Source organism: Apus apus, chromosome 21, assembly GCF_020740795.1.
Source record: "Apus apus isolate bApuApu2 chromosome 21, bApuApu2.pri.cur, whole genome shotgun sequence".
NCBI lineage: Eukaryota > Metazoa > Chordata > Aves > Apodiformes > Apodidae > Apus > Apus apus.
Genome location: NC_067302.1, coordinates 3,325,759 through 3,348,882, shown reverse-complemented (window position 1 = coordinate 3,348,882; position 23,124 = coordinate 3,325,759). Strand labels below are relative to the sequence as shown.

Genomic DNA, 23,124 nt, shown 5'->3' with positions numbered 1-23,124 from the left:
GAGCTCCAGCACGTATCTGCAATCATTCATCGATGTGCTGGGGTTGCATTTATGCAGGATCTGCTGGAATGAGGCTGGTCCAGAACATCCGGGGGGGTTGGTTTCCATAGGAACGAGTGGAGCTAACCCATGAAGTAGGGACTGTCCCGGGTAGGGGGAGCAGGGCTGGTGTCTTCTGGGCCCACTGCTCCCCAAGGGTCACGGTGCCAATAACTCATTCCTCAGGACTGAACTGAAACAGGGACTGGCGGAGCCTGATGAGGGAAATTAATTAGCACAGGCGGGGCGGTGCCTGACACTCACAGCTCCTGACAGCAGCCTGTTCTCGAGCTACTGGGCGGAAAATACAAACGCGTTCACCTTATTTTACACCCGGGCTGCTCCGCCGTGCCGGCTGGTGAGGCGAAGGCCATTCATTTCGGTGTGATTAACAGAAATTGATGGAAAATTGAGTTATTTTAGGGCATTTCCAGAGAGGTTTGTCACTGCCCCCCCCCCACCAGTGGCGCAGCCTCCGGCCGCCAGGGGGCGCTGTTCCCCGCGGAGCTGCGCCCTTCTCTCCCGCCGCCGCCCCGCGCATGCGCAGTGTGGGAGCGAGGCCGGCGGGGAGCGGAGGTGGGAGCGCGGCCTGGGCCTGGGGGGGCGGCGGGACGGGGGGAGCGGGGAGCGGGGCGGGGGGGTTGGGGCAATGAGGGGGGTCCCGGCTCGTCCCCGGTGTGTCCGGCCGCCACGGCGAGCTGCGGGCAGGGAGAGGAAAGGCTGGGCCCGGCCGCGGGCCTGCGCGGCCCCACGTGGGGCGGGGAATTCAAACAGCCGGGGGGGGGGGGGGGGAGGCCGGGGAGCTGGGGGGGGGTTTCCTCGCCACCCCTCACCTCGCGGGACCGTGCTCCTGCGTGGGTCTCGGCTTTGAGGGGGGTTGAGCCCCCTCCGTGCTGTGCCTGAGCTCCCACCGCCCGGGCTGTCCCGACCCCGTGGGGTTTGTTTTTTTTTTTTTTTGGGGGGGGGGCTCAGTTCTGCTGAGAGTGGGTAAAACCCCCCAGAAAACCCCGCCCGCTTTCCAAAGTGTGAGAGGAGGTGGGTGCTCAAATCCTAACTCGGTCACCTCGGGAGATCCATGGTGATATTAAAGCGAGAGGGGGGAGGAACAGCCCCCAACCAGGTGACCCCTGACACCCCTGACACCCCCAAGGACGCAGTGAGTGCCCAGCAGAGCCCCCGGGGTCCCCCCTGACGGGCTGTCTTTGGTGTTTAGATCTGAGACACTATGCCAGGGAAACGCCCTGCCAAGAAGAGCCTGGTGCCAGAAGATGAATCTCCTGGAAGGAAGAAGGTTAAAGGTAAGAAAAAAATCCCAGGGAGTCTTCCCTCACAGTTCCCAGGGAGCAGCTGGAAGGGAGTTCTGGTTCCTCCTGTGTGTTATATCTCTTATTTTTCTCTTCCCCCCCCAAGTCTGCCACCCTTCCCACCGGACACAGCCTGGCCTGGTGCTCACCCTGGGGCAGGGAGATGTTGGTCAGTTGGGGCTGGGGGAGGACGTGATGGAGAGGAAGAAACCAGCCCTGGTGCCACTGCCAGAGATGATGGTGCAGGTGGAAGCTGGAGGGATGCACACGGTGTGTCTCAGCCAGACAGGAAAGGTGAGTGCTGGGTGGAGAGGGCAGCCCAGGGGGAGGCTGAGCTGTGCTTCCCTGCAGGATCTGGGATGTGTCCTGCAGCAGGGAAGGGCTGAATCCTGTGAGGAAATGGGATGGTTTAGTTTTGCAGAAGAAGAGGCTGAGGGGAGACCTCATCACTCTCTACAACTGCCTGAAAGGAGGTCGTAGGGAGGTGGGTTTTGGCCCCTTCTCCCAAGTGAATAACTACAGGACCAGAGGACATGGCCTCAAGTTGTGCCAGGGGAGGTTTAGACTGAATATTGGGATGAGTTTCTTTGCTGGAAGAGGGGTCAGGAGATCTTAGGAAAATGTAGAGGTGTGGCCCTTCAGTGGGCATGAGGGGTTGTTGTGTGGTGTTGGTTTTATGGCTGGGTGGTTGTGGGTATTATTGTTGGTTTGGTTGGTGGTGTTTGGGTTGGGTTGTGTTGTTCCCCACCCTGAGGGGATGGTTGGAATCTGTGATCACAGAATCATGGAATGGTTTGGCTGTGAAGGGACCTTCAAGATCATCTAGATCCAACCCCCCTGCCTGGGCAGGGACACCTCCCACCAGCCCAGGTTGCTCCAAGCCCCATCCAACCTGCCCTTGAACTTGGAGGTCTTTTCCTACTGGGACAATTCTGTGGTTCTGTGACTCCTGCTCTGCCCAGACCCATCACTCACCCCCGCTCCAGGGATCAGTGTGGTCTCCATGCCATGGACCACAACGTTTTAGGAGGTCAAAGGGATAACTCAGCATGGTGGGTCTCTGTCCCCACACTCCATCTGTTGTCCCTCTGGGTCCCATCCTGACCATCTCTCTCTGCCTGCAGATCTACACCTTTGGCTGCAACGATGAGGGCGCCCTTGGGCGTGACACCTCAGCAGAAGGCTCAGAGACCACCCCGGGGCTGGTGGAGCTGCAGGAGAAGGTGCTGCAGGTCTCTGCAGGGGACAGTCACACTGCTGCACTGACAGAGGATGGCAGGGTGTTTGTCTGGGGCTCTTTCCGGGTACGTGGGTTCCTCAGATGCTGGAAGCTCTGCTGATGGTTGTTGTTCCTGTGACTAATGTTCCCGTGTCTGTGTCTCCACCAGGACAACAATGGGGTGATTGGTTTGGTGGAGCCCATGAAGACAAGCTCTGTTCCTGTGCTGCTCCAGCTCAGTGCACCTGTTGTTAAAATTGTCTCAGGTGGGCAAGGTCCTGGAGTGTGTGTGGGACAGGCTGGGAGAGTTGGGGTGTTCAGCCTGGAGAAGAGAAGGCTCCAGGGAGACCTTAGAGCACCTTCCAGGGCCTGAAGGGGCTCCAGGAAAGCTGGGGAGGGGCTTGGGACAAGGGCAGGGAGGGAGAGGACAAGGAGGGTGGATTAAAAGTGGAAGAGGGAGATGGAGGTTGGAGATGAGGAGGAAATTCTTGGGTGTGAGGGTGGTGAGAGCCTGGCCCAGGTTGCCCAGGGAAGCTGTGGCTGCCCCATCCCTGGCAGTGTTGAAGGGCAGGTTGGATGGGGCTTGGAGCAACCTGGGCTGGTGGGAGGTGTCCCTGCCCATGCAGGGGGTGGGACTGGATGATCTTTAGGTCCCTTCCAACCCAAACCAGTCTGTGATTTTATGAATTCTAGAAGACTGGCCTTAAACATGGGATCGCAGCCCCCTGCTGAATTCCTGGGATGTCTGGGGACCTGCTTCACTCCTCTCCCCTTTCTCCTCCCAGGGAATGACCACTTGGTGATGCTGACAGTGGATGGTGACCTGTTCACGTGTGGCTGTGGCGAGCAGGGCCAGCTGGGCCGGGTGCCGGCGCTTTTCACCAACCGCGGGGGAAGGAAGGGGCTGCGTGAGTGGCTGTGGAGCTGGGAGGGTGCTGGGTAGGGCCCCTCTCCTGCTGCTCCCTTGTGGGGCTTCCCAGGAGCTGGAGCCAAGGAGGGGATGGAAAGGGTGTCCATCCACAGACCCTGTGTGACATCTTCTCTCCTGTCCCCAGAGCGCCTGCTGGTTCCCCAGCGCGTCCCAGTCAGAGGCAAAGGCAACAGAAGCAAAGTCCGTTTCCAGGACGCCTTCTGTGGGGCTTATGTCACCTTTGCTGTCACCCAGGAGGGACACATCTATGGATTTGGCCTCTCCAACTACCACCAGCTGGGTGAGCATCACTTATATCCCTCCACATCTCCTGCCTGCTTTGGTCTGGCTGTGGACTTCCCCATCCCGTGGTGCCCCTGGGCTGGTGGGGGGACACTGCTGGGCACCCCAGACCTGGAACAAGCACCCACTGGACACACTGGAGCTGGAAATTAAGTTGAGGGGGGTGAGGCTCACCCTGTGTGGTTCTGGGTTTGGCTCCCAGCTCCTGCAGCCAGAGGGTTTGAGCAGAAATTTGGGGGGGGGGCTGTGCTGGTCCTTGGTGGGGTGAGCCCCCAGGGGGGATGGCTCAGGGCCCTGTGCCTGGCCTGGGCTCTTGGTGCACAGGGAGCTGATCTGCCTGGGTTTGTGCGTCCCACCCTGCAGGGACCCAGGGCACCGAGTCCTGCTTCTCCCCCCAGAACCTGACGTGCTTCAAGAACTCCACTAAGTCCTGGGTCGGGTTTTCTGGTGGGCAGCACCACACGTTGTGCGTCGACTCAGAGGGTGAGTGCTGGCCTGAGGGGTGGGTGGGGGTCACAGGAAGAGGGTGGGGGGCACTGGTACAGCCCTGGTCCCAACTGGAGAGGTGTTGGGGTGAGGGTGATGTGCTGGAGCCCTCTAAGTCCTCGGTGTTGAAGGCAATAAGGGATGGTCTGGATTTGCAGCAGGGAGGATCACAGTGAATGGTGCTGGGACAGGGTCTGGAGAACAGGTCTTCTGAGGGAGCTGGGGGTGTCCAGCCTGGAGCCAAGGAGGTGAGGGGAGACCTTGTGGCTCTGCAGCTGCCTGAGAGGAGGTTGGAGCCAGGGGGGGTCGAACTCTTCTTGCAAGCAACAAGGGCTAGAACAAGAGGAAACAGCCTCAAGTTGCACCAGGGGAGGCTGAGATTGGACATTGGGAACAATTCACTGAAGGAGTGGTCAAGCACTGGGACAGGCTGCCCAGGGCATGTGGAGTCCCCATCCCTGGAGGGGTTTCCAAGCCCTGGAGATGGTGCTGAGGGACACGGGGCAGGGGTGGCCTGGGCAGGGCTGAGGGAAGGGTTGGACTTGGGGATCTTAAAGTGCTTTTCCAACCCAAAAGATTCCATGATCCTGTGACCGTATCTGCCTTTTCCAACCTCACTGGTGCTATGAACTCTTGTCTGCTCCAGCCTCTTGATTTTGGGGGAGCTCAGGGCTGTCCATCCCACCCTGCACCTCCTGCTTGGGTGCAGCAGGGACGGACGATGCTCCTCCAGGAGTCAGCCTGGGCCCAGAGGGTCTGACTGGGATCTATGGCTGTTGTTTGTCCCCTGGTGTCACCTCTCCCGTGTCTCTGTGGTGCTGCAGGTAAAGCCTACAGCCTGGGGAGGGCAGAGTACGGCCGGCTGGGGCTGGGGGCGGGGGCAGAGGAGAAGAGCACGCCCACCCTCATCCCGGAGCTCCCCAGCATCAGCTCGGTGGCCTGCGGAGCATCGGTGGGATACGCAGTCAGCAGCGATGGTGAGTGCCAGGGGCCACCCTGGGCTTGGGAATGTCACCCTCTGTCCCCTCCCCACCCTTCGTCCATCTATCCCGGCCCCGCCCCCTGGATCTGACTGGTCCCACACAGCTTCATGGCTGGGTCAGGACTGGAGCCAGGACCTGATTGATCTTCTGGCCTGGGGGAAGTGGGGCAGCAGCTGCTCAAATATTTTGGCAGGTCTTGGGCAGGGCTCCTAACAGGGTGGTGACCCTGGGGAGGGGGGGTCGTTGTCCTGCTGGTCCCTTCTCCACACCCTGACCTCAGGTGCTGTGATGCTTGTGCAGCTCATGGCTGTGGGGAGGAGGGTTTGTCTGGTTCCCCACCCCCTGGGGGGGGGCAAAAGGCTGCCTTGGAAATGTGGTGAAAGGCCTCTTGGAGTTGCTCCTCTTCCTCCTGTCTCCCATCTCTGGGCACCCATGGCTCAACCCCTGCCCCCGGGTGTGAAGTCCCCTTGGGTTTTCCCCTTCCCCACCCCATCCTGAAGCCATTTGGAGGTCAAAACATGTACCACCTCCATTGTAGGACGAGCGTTTGCCTGGGGCATGGGCACCAACTACCAGCTGGGCACAGGAGAGGATGAGGACGTCCTGAGCCCTGTGGAGATGACGGGGAAGCAGCTGGAGAACCGGCTGGTCCTGGCGGTGTCCAGCGGCGGCCAACACACGGTGCTGCTGGTCAGGGACAAGGAGCAGAGTTGATGAAGCAGCACAGCCGAGCCCAGTGGGATGCAGGACCCGTGCACACACCCCTTCCCCTCCCCCACCTTCCACCACCAGTTTCCAGCTCTGCTCTCCCAGGAATGGCTGTGGGGAGAGTGGGAAGCTCCCGGAGCCGGGCCCGGTGGCGGCTGCGTGGCTGGAGCAGGGACTCTCCAGGGTTGCTCCCTGCAAGCTTGTGTCTGTCTTCCCGTGGTGCCTGGTGCTCTCTTGGCCCTCCCAGGTTGGCTTGGTCCTAAACTGATCCCAGTGCTGTGCCTGGAGGGGTTTTCCACTTCTTCATTGTTTGGTTTATTTCATATTTCCTTGGCCTGGCAAAGCTGAGGGCTTTGTTCTTCACTGCACAAAAGGGTTTGGGCATCAGGCTTTGAGGTCTCCATGTTCTCCATCTCTGGGTGCTCCTCCATTCCCATAACCTGAACATCTTTCCAACTTGGATTCGTCTGCTTCCACCCCCTGAACCTCTCTGGGTTCCCTCCAGGTGGGATCTGTGTCCAAGCAGACACACTCCTGGAGAGGACCTAACGCTCCTCTTGGTGGCTGTGGTGGGAGATGCTGCCTGTGAGGGGCAGTCACTGGACACGTGAGGGGGAATCACTGGACATGTGAGGGGGACAATACCTGACCCACAGATGTGGCTGCTGGAGAAGGGAATCTCCTGCCTCCCCCCATCCCCACTGATGGATCTGAGCCAAAATCCCCCAGGGAGCAGGAGGACCTGTTCCCTCCTGCCTTGGAGCAGCCACCTCCAGCACAGCTTCTTGCAGTCCCATTCCCTTGAGAAACCCAACAAAATCCCATCCTGTGGGTGAGGACTTGGTTGTTTTCATTCATTTCTGTTCCCTTTGCTGAGGATGGAGCTTCATTTGCTATTGGGACCTCGCCGAGGAGACAGAACCAAAACCCAGTTTATCCATCTGGAAACAACAGGACTCCCACCTCTTTCCAGTTGCCTCCAATCTGGAACCAGTTGGTTTTGCTCCCTGTGCCTGGCCTTTCCCATCTTCTTCCCTGGCTGCCTCCCAGGTACCTGGACTGAGGAGGGGGTTTGGGAAGATGAAAATTTTAATTTGTTAAGTTCGAGCAATAGGGGGAAACAGGGAAGGGGGTGGGGGTTGTGTGTGTGTGTGTGCAGGGGGGGTGAGGGGCTGGGGCTTGTACAGTGGCTCTGAATAGGTCTTTTTTAAAAAGGAAAATGTATTTTGGTTGATTTGATGGAGGAAGAGAGGGGAAAAAAAATAAGCTGTCATCTTTTAATGTTTGGAATAAACCAAGTTTTGATAAATCCCGGGATTGATCCTGTGGTTTGGAGGGGTGGGCAGCCCTTCCCCCCCCCGTGGATCAGAGAATCCCAGACTGGTTTGGGTGGGAAGGGACCTCAAAGATCATCTAGATCCAACCCCCTGCATGGGCAGGGACACCTCCCACCAGCCCAGGCTGCTCCAAGCCCCATCCAACCTGCCCTTCAACACTGCCAGGGATGGGGCAGCCACAGCTTCCCTGGGCAACCTGGGCCAGGCTCTCACCACCCTCACACCCAAGAATTTCCTCCTCATGTCCAACCTCCATCTCCCCTCTTCCAGTTTTAATCCATCCCCCTTGTCGTCTCCCTCCCTGCCCTTGTCCCAAGTCCCTCCCCAGCTTTCCTGGAGCCCCTGCAGGCACTGGAAGGTGCTCTAAGGTCTCCCTGGAGCCTTCTCTTCTCCAGGCTGAACACCCCAACTCTCCCAGCCTGTCTCCAGAGCAGAGCTGCTCCAGCCCTTGGACCATCTCTGTGGCCTCCTCTGGACTCTCTCCAGCAGCTCCATGTCCTTCCTGTGTTGGGGGCTCCAGAGCTGGACACAGCTCTCCAGGAGGTCTCCCCAGAGCAGAGCAGAGGGGACAATCCCCTCCCTGGCCCTGCTGCCCACGCTGCTGGGGATGCAGCCCAGGACATGGGTGGGTTCTGGTTCCAGCACACGGTGCTGGGTCATGTTGAGCTTCTCATCCACCATCATCCCCATGTCCTTCTCTTCAGGGCTGCTTTCAATCCATTCTCCACCCAGCATGAATTTGTGCTTGGCATTGCCCTGACCCAGGTACAGAACCTTGCACTCTATGTGGCCACCATGGTGAGGGGCCAGTCCTTGGTGGCTGTGGCACTTGGGGACAGGTTGGGATGGGTGCCAGCTATGTCGGGGTGTGGCACCACCTTTGGGTGCTGCTGTGGTCTCCAGCCCTGCCCTGTGTGTGTGTGTGTGCAGCTGTGGGACATGGCCACGGGATGGCAGCAGGAGAAGGTGCTGGGGGAGGGGGAAAGGGATGGAACCATCCCTGTCCCCGTGGGACCTTCCCTGCCCCTGTGGGACCCCTGTTCCTGGCCCATTTGGGCCTCCAGACCCACAGCTGATCCCACTGGCACAGCTGGGAGGTGTCTTGCTGTGTCCCTGAGCACTCAGGGTGGCTCTGTCAGAGCTGAGATGAGCAGGACCAGGTTGGTGGCACCTTTCAGCCTTGTCCCCCCCAGGGCTGATGTAATTCCTCTGTCTCCTGCATCTGGGAAACCAAACCCCCCTCATTCCCAAATGGGTTGGAATTCCTCCTATCCTTGAGGAGGTTTCCTTGGGGAAAACATCCCCTTGGGTGTAAGGAGCCAGTTGGTGTTTTCAAGAAAGAGGGAGGGGGAAAGATCTGGGGAGAACAATGGGGTTTAAAATATTGGGAGCTGATGAATCAGCTGCCATTGTCTTGGGATCCAGAGTGACACCTGAATGGGAAGTTGCTGGGAACTGGGGGAAGGAGGAGCCCCCACACAGGGGGGAGAGGGTGGCTGAAGGAAAACAGCTTAATTGAGGAAAGGAAACATCTCCTTAATGAGGTTTTGTGTGGGTGGAGTGAGGTGGTGGGGGCTGGGGGTTGAGGAGAACGAATATCTTAGAATCCTGGAATGGTTTGAGTTGGAAGGGACCTCAAAGATCATCTAGATCCAACCCCCCTGTATGGGCAGGGACACCTCCCACCAGCCCAGGCTGCTCCAAGCCCCATCCAACCTGCCCTTCAACACTGCCAGGGATGGGGCAGCCACAGCTTCCCTGGGCAACCTGGGCCAGGCTCTCACCACCCTCACACCCAAGAATTCCCTCCTCATGTCTCATCTAATTTGGAGGGTTTGGGGGAGACCTTTGTGCCAGGGTCCAGCCCTGGTGCTCAGGGCAGGTTTTCCACCATTGGCACAGCTGGACCTTTTCTCCTTGCCAGGGGGGGAGTTCCTGGTTGGTGGCTCCAATCCCACACTCCAGCTCATCTGCTGCTCTTCCAAGTATCTAAAAGGCTTTTTATTTTACAGACACTAGATGAGAACATGGGATTTGGGGCTTTGAGCATCCATGGAGGATGAGCTCTGGTGGTGTGAGGCTCTTTTGTCTCTGGAATAAAAGCACTTGGGGTGTTGTTTGAGTGATGGCTGGTTTGGGTTGAGGGGTTTTTTGCCATGTTTTTTAATATACTGCTTTTTTGGATGAAAAAAAAACACCCTTCCTCCTGCAGGGTCTGCCAAGGGAAAACTGTGACTTCAAGAGGGTTTGGGGGAGACTTGAGTTGGTTCCTTAGCCTTCTTTTCCTGCCTCCAAGAGGAAATGAGCTTTAATTATGGCCAAGTCACTGCTGGCAGGGCCACGTGGTTTCTTTGAGAGCCAGCTAATTAATTAGCCTGCTGATTAATGACAGGTCTTGTGAGCCAAGGAGAGAGTTTGGTCCAGTCTCACCTCCCTGAGTCTTGTCATTAAGGCCTGGCCAGTGTATCCCAGTCTTAACTGGTGTTGCAAAATGGGTAGAAGAGCGTGTTGGGTCTCCTGGGGGTGGGAATTGAGTTGCAAGGGTGATGTGTGGAGCTCTCTGCTCCCTCCCACACCTGCTGAAATCCTGGTTTGTCTCCTTTAGCAGTCCAAAAATAGAGAAACCTTGTCCCCTGGCTCAGGAGATCCCTGGGGAATGGGAGCCTGGCAGGGAAGGAGACACCAACCACCCCCAGGCTCTGCTCGTTCCTCCCAGTCCCACTTCCACAGGGATTAAAACAGCACAAGTTGAGCAGAACTTCTAACTATGAAGGGGGAGGGGAAGTAAAAAAGCCCTAGTAATTATTCATAGTGGTTTTATCTCCTTTTAAATGATGAATTGCAAGTCAAGAAGTGTCTCATCAGGGCTGAGAACCTGAATCCAGCCCAGGCTGCTCCAGGTGGTGGGAGATTTCACCCGTGTCCTCACCAGCTTGACTCATTTCCATATGCTAATGAAGCAATTACAAAGTCAGCCTGAACCTGGGGTGCAGAGAAAGAAACAGGCAGCTCCATAATTCATCACATGTGGAAGGATAAAGGAGAGCTCATTATCTGGTGGATTCATTATTTTTTTTTAAAGGCTGTTTTCTGCAAGGATGGTCCCTGGAAGGAGCTGGTGGGTGTGGGGCAGGTCCCATGTGCCAGCCCAGGAGGCTACTGGTTTCACTGGGCTGTGAAATGGCTGGATTTGGTGCTTGGTTTCATTTCTCCCTTGGAGAAGGGATCTTGGAGCAGTGATTTCCCCTCTAGGAAGCCCCTGCAAGCTGGAAATCAGCTTTTCACATCCTGCTCTTTACAGGAACTCACCAAACATTTCACAAATCCAAGTGCTAAACACCCTAAACCCCAGATTCTCCCAAAGCAGGAGCAGAGTTAGAAGCTCCAACACCTTTTTCCCTTCACATTTGCACTAAATCCTCATTTGCATTTAAATTACAAAGATAATTTGGGCTCGAGTTGGAGCTGCTGGGCCATATATGAGAAGGAATCTTGATGCCCAGGAGCAGAGGGGACACTGTGGATGCCACCAGTGAGGCTTTTGGTCTCCAGGGCTTGCAAAATAACCTCAGCTGAAACAATTCAGGCTTTCATGAAGGTGGATTTTTTTTTTTTTTCCCCAGTTTTTAAAGCTTTAAATTCAAATTGTTCCTTTCCCATCAATCCCAAAATCTCCACCCCAAAGTGCTGGAGAGTCAGCTGGAAACTGCTGCCTGGCTCCTCCTGGTTTTGATTTCATGTTCTGGAGAGCTTGGGTCCTGGACAGAAACACCATCCAAAGCCCACAGGGATGAAGGCTGGAGCTGGGAAGCTTGGTTGAAGCACTTGATGAGCACTTGATGAGGTTCTGGTTGGTGCTGTGGACCCTCTGGATTGGGGCAGGGTCCTCAGCTCTGTCACACACAGGAGCAGGGACCTGCCAAGGTGGGATGGGGTGACCTGGGGCCACTTCAATGTCACAAGCTACAGACACAGACATCTAGATATTTATATTAAGTGTACAGAGGGTGTTCCCCCACCATCCCAGCTGGTGGATTGAAGCTCCATGGGCTGGTTTCAGGATTCAACCCCCAATTCCCAGCCCCATCCAGGAGCTGGTTTTAAATTGGGTGCTGTTGGGAGAAGCTGGAGCAGCCCCTGGGAAGCTGCTGGAGGTGAGGGATGCTCCAGGTCCCTGGCACCACCAAGGCTCTGGTGTGTCCCATCAGTGTGTCCCATCAGTTTGTCCCCCCTTTTTCCCAGGAATGTTCCATTTGTTGGTGTGACTCAGTGGGACCCAAGCCAAGGAAAAGCTCCTCTCCTCACCATGTCCTGGGCTCCCCAAACCTGGTGGCATTTCATAAACAATTCTTTGAAGCCTTCTCCCTCCTTGTAAGGCTGTTGCAGGTGTTTCCCAGCAGGCTGGGAATGTGGGACCTGGATCTAAGGCCCTGAAGGGATGGGAATTTGGGGTGATGGATCTTTTTTTTTGGGGGGGGGGTGGCTGAGCCACCCACAGAGCCTCAAGCCAACCCACAGCCCCCAGCACTCCCAGCTTGGTCACCCCTAACAGGATGGTGTGTCCTCCAAAGGACAGAGGTGTCCCAGCCATGGGTGATGGGGTTCACCTCCCCTGTGTCCCCCCATTTCTTCAGGGTGGTCTTAGCACCCGTGGTTGGAAAAGTCACTTCCCTTTGTGCCTTCACAGCCCCAGGCACAGGGTTGGTATTTCTCAGGGACACTGAGGCACTGGCTGAGGTGGGTTAAAGAGGTCGATGATTTGGGGGCATCATATTTTTGGGGTTACCCCCCTAACTGAGATATTCACCTGGAATTCAGCTTCATGGTGAAGCCTGCTGTGAAATCCAAGATGTCCTGGGCCACAGCGTGGGACATCCCACCCCTGCTGGGGCATGGATTAGTGGTGGACTTGGCAGTGCTGGGTTAATGGTTGCAACTGATGATCCTGAAGGTCTTTTCCAACCAAAATGGTTCTATGATTCCATGACATCCCATCCCTTCCAGGACATCCCACCCTTGGACATCCCACCCCTCCCAGGACCTCAGCATGAACCAGCTCCAAACCAAGAGCCTTTCCCACCACGGAACACTGAAGGCTTTGCCCCCAGGACATGGAGAGCTGAAGGATGTTCTGCAACTCCTTCTGGAGAAATAGTTTCACTTCTCATGGAGCTGAAGCTCAGCCTTGTGGGACCCTGGGGGTTTCCCCCCAATTCCTGCCCCGGGCCTGATCCTGCTCCCACCCAACGCTCCATGAACAGCCAGGCTTGTGGTGGCAGAGGATGAAGAGACCAAGTGTGGCTCTGCCAGTGGTCCAGGACTCCATCCCTGCCTGGAAAGGGATCCTGAGGAGTCCTGGAGAGTTGTCCAGGCTGACACAACCCAGAGCCAGAGGCTTTTGCTCAGGGTGAGGGGACAGGGTGCAGAGCAGGAGGACTCGGGTGCTTTGATTTCACCCGTTTCACCCCTTTTGGTTCCTTTGCAAGAGAAGCTGGGTTTGGTTCCCTCCTCAGCTCTGTCTTCCTAACAAGGAAGCTGCAATTTCCACAGGCTGCTGAGAAAGGTAGGGCTGGGAAGCAGGAGCTAATGACCTTCATGAGGCTAAATTAATGCAACTGGAAAAACCAGAGACACAACCCAGACTCTGCAGCCACCCCAGGAGCCCCAGGTGCACCCGGCTGCTTCCTCCAGCTGCATCCATTTGTCCACAAAATGCTATTAGAGCTTCCTCCCAGCCTCCTCCTCCTCCCCCTCAGCCTGTTTGACCTCCTGGCCACAGCTGCAGCAGTTGGAAGGTGAGAAGAAGGGAAAAGTGGTGGCTCTGGGATGCTGCTCGCAGCTGGTGGGGGGCTGGAGGGGGATGTGGGGAGCAGAAGGGTGGGAGGAGCCACCAGTTCTTGTTTAGCAGCAGATGATGTGGTCTGGAGGTTCTCTGGACCATAAGGTGTCCTGCCTTGGAGCATGGCCCCTTCTTCAGAGGGATGGCTGCTCCATCTGGATGGTGCTGAGTGTGGAAGCCCCAAATAAGGGGGTTTATCAGGGCAGGGAGTGATGGGACAAGGGGTGGTGGCTTTGAACTGGCAGAGGGGAGATGGAGGTTGGAGATGAGGAGGGAATTCTTGGCTGTGAGGGTGGTGAGAGCCTGGCCCAGGTTGCCCAGGGAAGCTGTGGCTGCCCCATCCCTGGCAGTGTTGAAGGGCAGGTTGGATGGGGCTTGGAGCAACCTGGGCTGGTGGGAGGTGTCCCTGCCCATGCAGGGGGTTGGGACTGGATGATCTCTAAGGTCCTTCCAACCCAACCCAGTCTTAGATTCTGCCATTCTATGAAATCTCAGCCTCTCCTGCTCCGTGGGTCCTTTCCCAGCACAGAGGGGACTGAGTAGCTCCATCTCAGATGGCTGTTGCTCTGCTGCCCTGGCTGGAGACCAGGAGAGCAGGTTGGTGCAGGAAAGAGGTTCCTGGGCTCCATGGTGATAGCAATTCCCATCTTCTAAAAAAAACCACCCCAAATCCTGTCCATTTTGGGGTTGCTGAAGGCAGGCTGGGCAGTGCTGCTCCTCAGCCTTCTCCTGGGCAGGGTTGGGAGAGCCCTGGCAGGGGCTCCTTAGTCCTCCCTAATTGTGTCAGTGCCACGAGAAGCTCCTCGAGTCCCCACACATCGTTCCTGGCCTGAGATCCCTCATGGGCTTCATGGCTTGGGTGAGGAGCAGTTCCCTGTCTCCAGTGGGTGCTGAGGGAACGTGGCACTGGGACATGGACGTGGGGTGAGCTGGGGACACGTGTGCTGCTGTGTCCCCATCCCCTGGCCGTGTCCCTATTGTCAGTGTCACATCTGTGGCTCGGGCTGCCCTGGCTGCAGGCAGAGCTTCTAAATAATGCAGCCACCACGTCAGCAGGACAGAGATGTCCCCTGGGGCTGGGCCCACTTTGAAGGACTCCAGTAAAATTTTTATGATGGATCTGGAGCTCTTTGACAACAGTGTCTCCAAAGCCAGGTTGTCTTTCCACGGCTCAGAGGGGGATGGAGTGAGGCCCCATGATGTGGCATCACCATCCAGCATGGCCTTCTTCTGCCATGGGAGGGCTTCTCCTCGGGCTGTGGTGCCACCTTGCAGGAGGAGAATCACCTGGTCATGGCCTTCGTGGTGTCCCAAGATGATTTGTCTTTGTCACCACACGTGGTGGAGGGTGGCAGGGGTGGGGGCAGCAGCAGAGCAGCCCTACCCAGGTGGCCTCTTCTCTTGGTCCTCTCCCATTGCTTGGTGAGTCCCAGTTCCTCCATCCCGGATTCTCCAGGATGCAAAAAGTCTTCGCAGTCACCTGCTGGTGACTTTGCTCAGTCTGGACAAAACCCACCGGAGTTCTCAAGCAGCCACCACTCTTCTAGAGCTCCGTGGTGGTGACCTGGGTGACTTCTGAGCGCAGGTCATCCCCCCCCTGGCCCCGGCAGCCTCTCTGGAGGCTGCCCACGTCTAGTCATGCCGGTTTGTTGCGGGTTTCGGACGGGGTGCAGGTGGACACGTGCTCCCTGGTGGTGTTCCTGGCCCTGGAGAAGCTGGTTTGATCCACACGAGCTCGGAAAGGCAGGCAGAACTCTCGGAAGCACCTCTTGAAATTCTCATCCAGGAAGGCGTAAAGGACGGGGTTGAGGCTGCTGTTGGTGTAACCCAGGGCGATGCAGAAGTGCAGGCTGGCCACCACGTAGGGGTTCTTCTTGTCGATGTCCACCAGCGTCCAGACGATGACGAAGATGTGGATGGGGGTCCAGCAGATGATGAAGGCTGCCACCACCACCAGCACCATGCGCGTGATGCGCCGCAGGTTGCGGTCCTTCTCCTTGGAGCCCGAGAGGAGACGGACGCTCTTCAGGCGAAGGATCATCAGCCCGTAGCAGATGGTGATGACCAAGATGGGGACCATGAAGGCGAAGATGAAGACGCAGATCTTGGTCACGGTGTCCCAGTAGATGGGAGGGTTGGGAAACTGGAGCGTGCACAGCACCACCCCGTCTGTGGGAGAGAGAGGGGTGGTCAAAGAGGGAGTGGTGGGGTGGCTGCTGTGGACGTGGCCTCCTTGGTCATGGGGGAGGCACGTCCATGCTTGTTAACAACACAAGGAGATGGATGCCCACCTGCCAGGTCTTTGCAAAGATCCCCCAGGAGCTTTGTGACACCAACCCCCCACCCTCGGGGTGCCAAGGGGGTGCAGTGACCCAGGGACTTGTTCCCTGCAGAACCTCCTGGGCCACCTTCTCACTGTCTCCTCCCAACCCCAGTGATGGATACATCCCTGTGTCACCTTCCACTGAAACACTGCAAGTGTTCCAAGACAAGGCTGGGTAGGGCTTGGAGCAACCTGGGCTGGTGGGAGGTGTCCCTGCCCATGCAGGGGGTTGGATCTAGATGATCTTTAAGGTCCCTCCTAATCCAAACCAGTCTGGGATTCTGGGATTCTAAACCTGTCACCTCCTCAAGATGCCCAGAGCTTTCCTAGCAGCCAAGGGCTTGTGTCCTCACAGAGGAGATCTTAGGATGGGCCAGCTGGGGACTTTGCAAGATCATTGAGGGTGTTTTTAGACCCCTGATTTGCACCCCAGGAGCTGGGGAGAGGCACCAGTTGGACTGGAGATGGGGAAGACAATTTCCGGGACAGTTTCCAACCCCTGCACCCGAGCTGGAAAATACCCCCATGACCATGTATCCATGGCAGGCCATGGTCCCACGGAAGGGGTGTCCACCACTGAGCTCCAACCAGCTGCAGGGCCAGGTGGTTTGGGTTTGCCAGGTCTCCCCCCAGCATGGCCAGATGGGACAGGAGAAGGGAGCTTTCCCCAGAAGCCACTTGCCTTTTGACTTGGTGACTGCCATGACCATGATGGGCACCCCAATGAGGGAGGAGAGCACCCAGATGCAGACATTGATGATCTTGGCCTTGGCTGGTGTGCGGAAGTCCAGGGCCTTGACGGGGTGGCACACGGCCACGTAGCGGTCCACGCTCATCATGGTGAGGGTGAAGATGCTGGTGAACATGTTGTAGTAGTCAATGGAGAGGACAACTTTGCAGAGCAGCTCCCCAAAGGGCCAGGTCTCCATCAGGTACTTGGTGCTCTGGAAGGGCAGCGTGCTGGTGGCCAGGGCGTCTGCCAGGGCCAGGTTGAAGATGTAGATGTTGGTGGCTGTCTTCATCTTGGTGTACCTGGGGGTGGCAGAGAAAGGAGCAGTTACAGGTGGCCAGGGTGACTTGCCATGCCCAAGTAAGTGTGCACAGGTGGTGTGGTGAGAAGAGGACACAGCCTGGTTTCCCCTTGCTGCTCCCGAGGTGCCATCCCCCTTGGTGGGCAAAGGTACAAAGGCTTGTGCCGTGTCCTTCTGCAGCACCAACGTGCTCAGCACCTTTCTGGATGGACCAGGGAGTGTGTTGGAATCAAGTATTTGTGAGTTGAAGTCCTGGTGCCTGAGCAGGGGGTTGGACTCACACCAGGGACCTTATCAAGCACCTGCAGAACCATGAACCCTCCTGAAGCCATTATCCCTCACCTGACCAGGGGCTGATGCTCATTCACGTGGCTGCCTTTCTCCAGAACAAACCTGAAGTTCTTGGAGAAGTCACTTCTCTGATTAATTTGCTTTGCTGCATTTCCCTGGATCGGTGGCACAATCTCCTTTCCCTCCCCAAACCTCCTTGATCTGATTTTCCACCCAGTGAATCTTGATTATCCACCTTCCTTCCCCCTCGAGTTTCCTTGCAGAAACTGGATCGATTCTTCCCAGAATGAGGCCATCAGGAACTGCCCACTTAGCCAGGCTGGAGCTCCAGAGCCTTTGGCCATTGGCAGGTGGCTTGGGGGACACGGTGACACTTGCTCTGGGGCATTTGGGGGCTGGTGTTGTCTGTGGTCCTTGTCACACCCAGAGCCTTCTCTTCTCCAGGCTGAACACCCCAACTCTCCCAGCCTGTCTCTAGAGCAGAGCTGCTCCAGCCCTTGGATCATCTCTGTGGCTCCTCTGGCCTCTCTCCAGCAGCTCCATGTCCTTCTTATGCTGGGGGCTCCAGAGCTGGACACAGCTCTCCAGGACGGGGGTCTCACCAGAGAAGGACCCATCATGTGATGGGATCTGTGGAACAAATCTGCATGAGGGGCTTGAGCAGCTCCATCCCGGGTGGTTGTTGCTCTACCACCCTGGCTGGAGACCAGGAGAGCAGCTTGGCCTAGGAAAGAGATTCCTGCCTTCCTGGTATTGCCCTTCACCTTCTCCTTTTCTCCATCTCAGCAGGGTCAGGAGAGCTGGGGCGGGGGGGGAGCCCCTGGGTCACCCTGTCAGTAGAGCTGGGAGATGGAGGATGCAACGATTCCTCCTGGGGAGAAAAAGACCAGCTGGGTCGAGGACCCAGCTCCAACAGATCCCCTCTTCCTCCTCCTCCTCCTCCTCCTCCCTGCCTGCAAATGGCAGCCTCTTCCCTAAGGCTGGAAACATCTCACTTGAGCTGGTGTTTTCTGTCTCCTTTCAAATAACAGCATTTCTTTCTTACTCTTTTTTAAAATGTCTTTTCCCTTGAAAAACCCTTTTCTCTTCTCTTTCTTTTCCAGGCTTTCCAGCGAATGGATCTCTGGGGAAAATTTCACTCCGGGTTAAAGAAGAACCTGAGGAACTTGTGTGCTGGTCATGGTGGGTCTGAGCTGGGTTGGAAACTCGAGTCGTTTCAGGTAGGTTCATGTTGCTTTGAGTTCTGGTTTTTGGATGAAAGGGAAAGGAGGGGGGAGGGGAAAGCAGTGATTCATGTTGTGCTCTGCCAGGCGTGCTGGGCTGGGTCAGCACTTCCCCAGCTCTCTGCCAGATGTGCCAGGGCTGGGGGGGACTGGAGGGACTGGGGGGGACTGGAGGGACCAGGGGGGTCTTTGAGGGATGGGGCTGGAAGCTCCTCCCTAGGCAGGATGGGGCTGTGGTGGTGAGGGCAAAGTAAGGGTGGGGGTGAATGGGATGATGGGGGTGAATGGGATGATGGAGAGGAGTGGGATGATGGAGATTACTGGGAGGAGTGGGATGATGGAGAGGAATGGGATGATGGAGATGAATGGGAGGAGCGGGATGATGGAGAGGAGTGGGGTGATGGAGATTACTGGGAGGAATGGGATGATGGAGAGAAGTGGGATGATGGGGATTACTGGGAGGAATGGGATGATGGGGGTGACTGGGGTGATGGAGGTGATTCAGATGATGGAGATGACTGGGACTGGGGTGACTTGGAGGATGAGGATGAGTGGGATGAAGGAGATGACTGAGATGGGGATGACTCAATTTATCCCTCAGAGCTGGGGTTTTAAGGCAGGATTCATCCCCCTCCAGGACCAAGCTCAGGGTCAAACCCATCACAGGGGGTGGGGTGTCCATTGTGGTGACCCCTCCAGACCTGCAAATGAAGCTGCTGCTCCAGGAAGGAGCAACTGGCTCCTTCTGGAGCAACTTCTGGAGGGAGTTGCTTCTCCGGAGAGGGTTGCTCCTCCAGCAACTGACCACTGATGGAGCTCCCTGGGCTGCCAAAACCATCACCATTCATTGAGTTCCTTGACTGGGAAGTTCTGCACTTGAACAAAACAATCCAGAAGGTCTTTAGGGATGAGATGAGGGGGAGGAGATGAGGCTGGAGGGTCCAGGGTAGCTCCACATCCTACATTCCCACAGAGAGTCCCCGTAGTTCTCCAAACCACTTGGGAAAGAAGGGAAAGAAATGATTTGCCAAGGTCCTGGAGCTGCTAAAAAGCCACCCCTGTGGGTTTAAAAAGCTGAAGAAACCCTGGGCAGGACCTGGTGGGGGTTTGCTGGGCTCCGTGGGGCTGTGGGAAAGCACAACCCCAAGTTCCTGGCTGCAAATCATTTCCGGGGGTATTTTGGGAAGCACCCAGTGGTAGCAGCAGTCAGGGCTGTCCCAAGGTGCTGGGATGGCTGAAGTGTCCCCAGGGCCACAAGGCAAGTGGCCAGCATCTCCCCACCAGCCAAGTCCAAACCCCAGCTGATCCCATTTTCCATCCCAGGACACAGGTTCTCCCAGCACGGAGCCCAACGCTTCCCAGGCTGAATAACCCAACTCTGCCCAGGAACCCCTGGAGAACCTGGGGGGGGCTCAGCCCAGGGGCCAAAGCAGGTGTTGGGGCTCTGAGCTGGTGATTATTCATTCTTGGGTGAAGTGTTTCATTCCAGCATCAGCCGGGGGGTTGGAAACCGGGGAGGGAGGGCTGGAAACCACGGGGATGGGCTCTGTGGAGTCAGGCTGAGGTTACTGAGGGGACAAAACAGGGCGAGATGCTGCTTGTACATGAAAACCTTCTCTTTAAAATGTCTTCCCTCTTCTGAGGGAGCAGAACCAGCTGGAGGGGGGGTCTGATAACCCTCAGCCTTCACCCTGCCCCCCTGCGCGGCTCCGCACAAACGCCCTTGATTTGCTGCCTCACTCTGGGGGGGGGGGGGGGGTGGGGGGGGTGGGCTGGGTTCTTCAAAGCTGCTTGGAGTCTATAAAAAATCCCCCCAAAACGACCCCCCCCCCCCCCCCGGTGTGGGGCAGGGGCAGGGAGCGCGACCCCCCCCCCCCCAACCCCTTGAGTGGGTAAAATGCAGGGCAGGAGGCAGATGTGAGGGTGATGGGTGGCCAGATGTGAGGGTGATGGGTGGCCAGATGTGAGGATGATGGGTGCCCAGACACAAGGGTGATGGGTGGCCAGACATGAGGATGATGGGTGCCCAGATGTGAGGGTGATGGGTGGCCAGATGTGAGGGTGATAGGTGCCCAGACACAAGGGTGATGGGTGCCCAGATGTGAGGGTGATGGGCAGCCAGATGTGAGGGTGATGGGCGGCCAGACACAAGGGTGATGGGTGCCCAGATGTGAGGGTGATGGGCAGCCAGACACAAGGGTGAATGGGTGGCCAGATGTGAGGGTGCCAGGCAGCCAGATGTGAGGGTGATGGGTGGCCAGACAGGGCTGGTGGGCACGTTTCAGACTGGTTTCCTTTCCCCCCCCTCATTCACCCCGTGCCCAGGCTGTGAGCTGTGACCATCACTGTGGGCTGGGGAGGGGTGGAAACGGTTAGAAATGGGGGGTTTTGAAGGGTTTGCTTAAATCAAGCTACAAGATCTGCGTGGGCCCCAGAGTTTTGGCCCTGGCTGAGGTTACAGCAAGCTCTGGGATGATGGGAATTGGGATTTGACCCCGTGAATCCTGAGACACCCCCCCCCCATCAAGATGGTGTAGGAGGGGATGCTGTGAAGCTCAGGGACACGGTGGGACCTCCTGCCAGGCTGCAGGGACTGAAGTCCTTGAGCTGTCACCAACAGGGATGTGACAGTGAGCACAGCTCCTGCCAGTGGGTCTGGGGGCCATGCAGGGCTCTGCCAGACCCCCCAGACCCCCCCACTACCAGGTCTGCAGGCTTTGGCTTTATTGACCTGTGTTGCCCACATTAACCCATCTTACCCAGGGAAGATGAAACAGCTCCTCAGACCTAGGGGTGGTTTGTAGGGGCAGGAAACATGTCCTGGGAGAAGCTCTGGGCTGGACACAGCAGCGTCTCACCCCGCCCCATCCACCAAAACTACCATCTACCAAGGGGGGGGCACCTGGGTCCTTTTGTGTGTCCTGGGGTGCAGAGACTCGGCAACAACCCCCCCTCCCCACCCAGGGATAGTCCCAGCAGAGGTTCCTGCCCTGGCCAAGGACCTGTTGTCCTCCTCCCCTCCCCCGGGATGCTGGAAGGAGCCAAAGTTGGGGTGCAGCCCCCCCCGGGCTGGCAGCGGGTGTTTCTGCTGCTGCAGCCGCTGCCTCGGGCGGGGGGAGAACGGGAACAGCGCGGGCGCGGTGGGAACTGGAGCCGGGACGTGGGAGCTCAGGGGCTTTCTTAGGGAACTGCTGGGATAGGCGGCTGCGGAGCTGCTGGCGGAGCCGGGAATGGGCTGGGAACTGGGGAACAGGAGCTGTGGGCTGGGAACTGGGGAACAGGAGCTGGTGGCAGAGCTGGGAATGGGCTGGGAACTGGGGAACAGGAGCTGTGGGCTGGGAACTGGGGAACAGGAGCTGGTGGCAGAGCTGGGAATGGGCTGGGAACTGCCCCCTCCCCCCCCCCCCGTGCCACTCCGTGCACACGCAGCCTTTGCTTTTTCCTCTCACACAGCACCTGAGTGTGCTCTGCACACGTCTGTGCTCACGCACACGCTGTTCACACGCGTGTGACACCCATCAGGTACAACTGTGTGGGTGCTGCCTGGTGCTGGTGCACCTGGTGCGCACCCACCCCCTTGCACACCCACCCCCTTGCACACCCACCTCCGTGCACACCCACCCTCCCTCCTGACCTTCACCCTGTGCACACTCACCTCCGCCGCCGTCTCACACACAGCACACACTCAGCCCCTGCGCACACTCACTCCTGGTGCTGCCTCCCACCTGGTGCACACCCAGTCCTGGGGCACACTCACTCCTGCTGCTGGCTCACACCTTGCACGTTGGTGCACACCCATCCCCGGTGCGCCCTGCCTCCGGCTGCTGCCTCGTATGTGATGCACACTCCCTCTGTGCACACTCCCCCCAGTGCACACTCACTCTCGGCTCACACTCCCCCCGTTGCACCCCCGGTTGCACACCCGGTTACACACCCCGGTTGCACACCCCGTTGCACCCCCGGTTGCACCCCCGGCTGCACCCCTGGTTTCAACCCCGTTGCACCCCCGGTTGCACACGGGGTTACACACCCCCGTTGCACCCCGGTTGCACCCCCGTTGCACCCGCGGCTGCATCCCCGGTTGCCCCCCCGTTGCACCCCCCGCTGCCCCCCGTTGCACCCCCCCCGTTGCACCCCCGCTGCCCCCCCGTTGCCCCCGGCTGCAGCCCGGTTGCCCCCCCGCTGCCCCCCCGCTGCCTCCCGCTGCCCCCCGCTGCACCCCGTTGCACCCCGGTTGCCCCCCCGGTTGCACCCCCCGCTGCCCCCCCGCTGCCCCCCGTTGCAGCCCGGTTGCCCCCCCCGCTGCCTCCCCGCTGCCCCCCGCTGCTCACCGCACCATGCCCCCCCGCTGCCCCCCGCTGCCCCCCGCTGCCCCCGCTGCTCACCGCACGATGCCGTACATCACCAGCAGGTTGCCCAGCAGCCCCACCACGCACACCGCGCCGTACAGGGCGGTGATCAGGACGGCGATCAGGACGGAGCTGACGCCCTTACCCCTCTGCCCTCCCCCCGTCCCGTTGCTCCCGGCACCTCCCAGGGGGTCCCAAGCGCTCCCGTTACCCCAGGGGGTCCCGGCCGCCGTCGGCAGCTCCATGACCCGGCCTGGAGCCCCTTTCCCGCAGCGCAGCGGGGGGTTCCAGCCCCGCTCCCGCCGCGTCCCGCACCCGCCCCGACCCCCGGCCACGCTTTATAAACCCCCCCCCCGTGTCCCCGAGCCACGTGGGGCCGCTCCTGGCCCTGCCCCCTGCCTGCATCCCCCCCCCGCCCTCCTCCCCCCTCCATCCATGCTTCTCTTCCTCCCCACGACAGGGTCCTTGTCTCCCTCCCCGCCTTCTGCCTCCCCCACCCCCACCCCCACACCTCTCCCCTTTGTGTCCCCCCATCCCTTTTGTGTGTCCCCCTGACCTGTACCTGCCTCTCCCCACCCCTGCCTGCCTCTCCCCCCTCCCCCGAATCCCTCCATTCCTGCCTCCCTTCCTCCCCCCAGGTGCTTCCCCCTCTCCTACCGCTATTCCCCCCATCCCTGCCTCCCTACCTGCATCCTCCATCCCTCCATCCCTCCATCCCTCCATCCATCCATCCATCCATCCATCCATCCATCCATCATCCCTCCATCCATCCCTCCATC

At 58.3% G+C, this 23,124-nt stretch overlaps 2 protein-coding genes across 3 annotated transcripts; one reads left to right on the top strand and one right to left on the bottom strand.

The window, feature by feature from the left end:
- The first annotated feature begins 591 nt into the window (after positions 1 to 591).
- Positions 592 to 7,073, top strand: RCC1 (regulator of chromosome condensation 1). Its single transcript, XM_051637860.1, has 10 exons — positions 592 to 615; positions 1,253 to 1,337; positions 1,450 to 1,637; positions 2,468 to 2,647; positions 2,732 to 2,828; positions 3,348 to 3,470; positions 3,618 to 3,773; positions 4,139 to 4,258; positions 5,086 to 5,238; positions 5,783 to 7,073. The coding sequence occupies exons 2-10, from the start codon at positions 1,265 to 1,267 to the stop codon at positions 5,956 to 5,958; spliced, it is 1,266 nt and encodes a 421-aa protein (XP_051493820.1). The 5' UTR covers positions 592 to 615; positions 1,253 to 1,264; the 3' UTR covers positions 5,959 to 7,073.
- Positions 7,074 to 14,703: 7,630 nt separating this feature from the next.
- On the bottom strand, positions 14,704 to 22,469 carry OPRD1 (opioid receptor delta 1). 2 transcript variants are annotated; one of them, XM_051637927.1, is made up of 3 exons: positions 22,382 to 22,469; positions 16,134 to 16,483; positions 14,704 to 15,297 (listed from the first exon to the last, which is right to left on the bottom strand). In XM_051637927.1, exons 1-3 carry the CDS (start codon positions 22,396 to 22,398, stop codon positions 14,765 to 14,767), a joined length of 900 nt encoding a protein of 299 aa, XP_051493887.1. In that variant the 5' UTR covers positions 22,399 to 22,469; the 3' UTR covers positions 14,704 to 14,764. The 2 variants fall into 2 exon arrangements, with proteins under 2 accessions (XP_051493887.1, XP_051493886.1); XM_051637926.1 differs by having other exon boundaries at positions 14,704 to 15,300; positions 22,382 to 22,468.
- Between the last annotated feature and the right edge of the window lie 655 nt (positions 22,470 to 23,124).

Coding starts and splice junctions, on each gene's coding strand:
- RCC1 (XM_051637860.1), top strand. CDS start 1,265: ATGCCAGGGAAACGCCCTGCCAAGAAGAGCCTGGTGCCAGAAGATGAA. Junction 1,638..2,467: donor GTCTCAGCCAGACAGGAAAG/GTGAGTGCTGGG, acceptor CTCTGCCTGCAG/ATCTACACCTTTGGCTGCAA. Junction 2,648..2,731: donor TTGTCTGGGGCTCTTTCCGG/GTACGTGGGTTC, acceptor TGTCTCCACCAG/GACAACAATGGGGTGATTGG.
- OPRD1 (XM_051637926.1), bottom strand. Junction 15,301..16,133: donor GGCAGTCACCAAGTCAAAAG/GCAAGTGGCTTC, acceptor CTCTCTCTCCCA/CAGACGGGGTGGTGCTGTGC.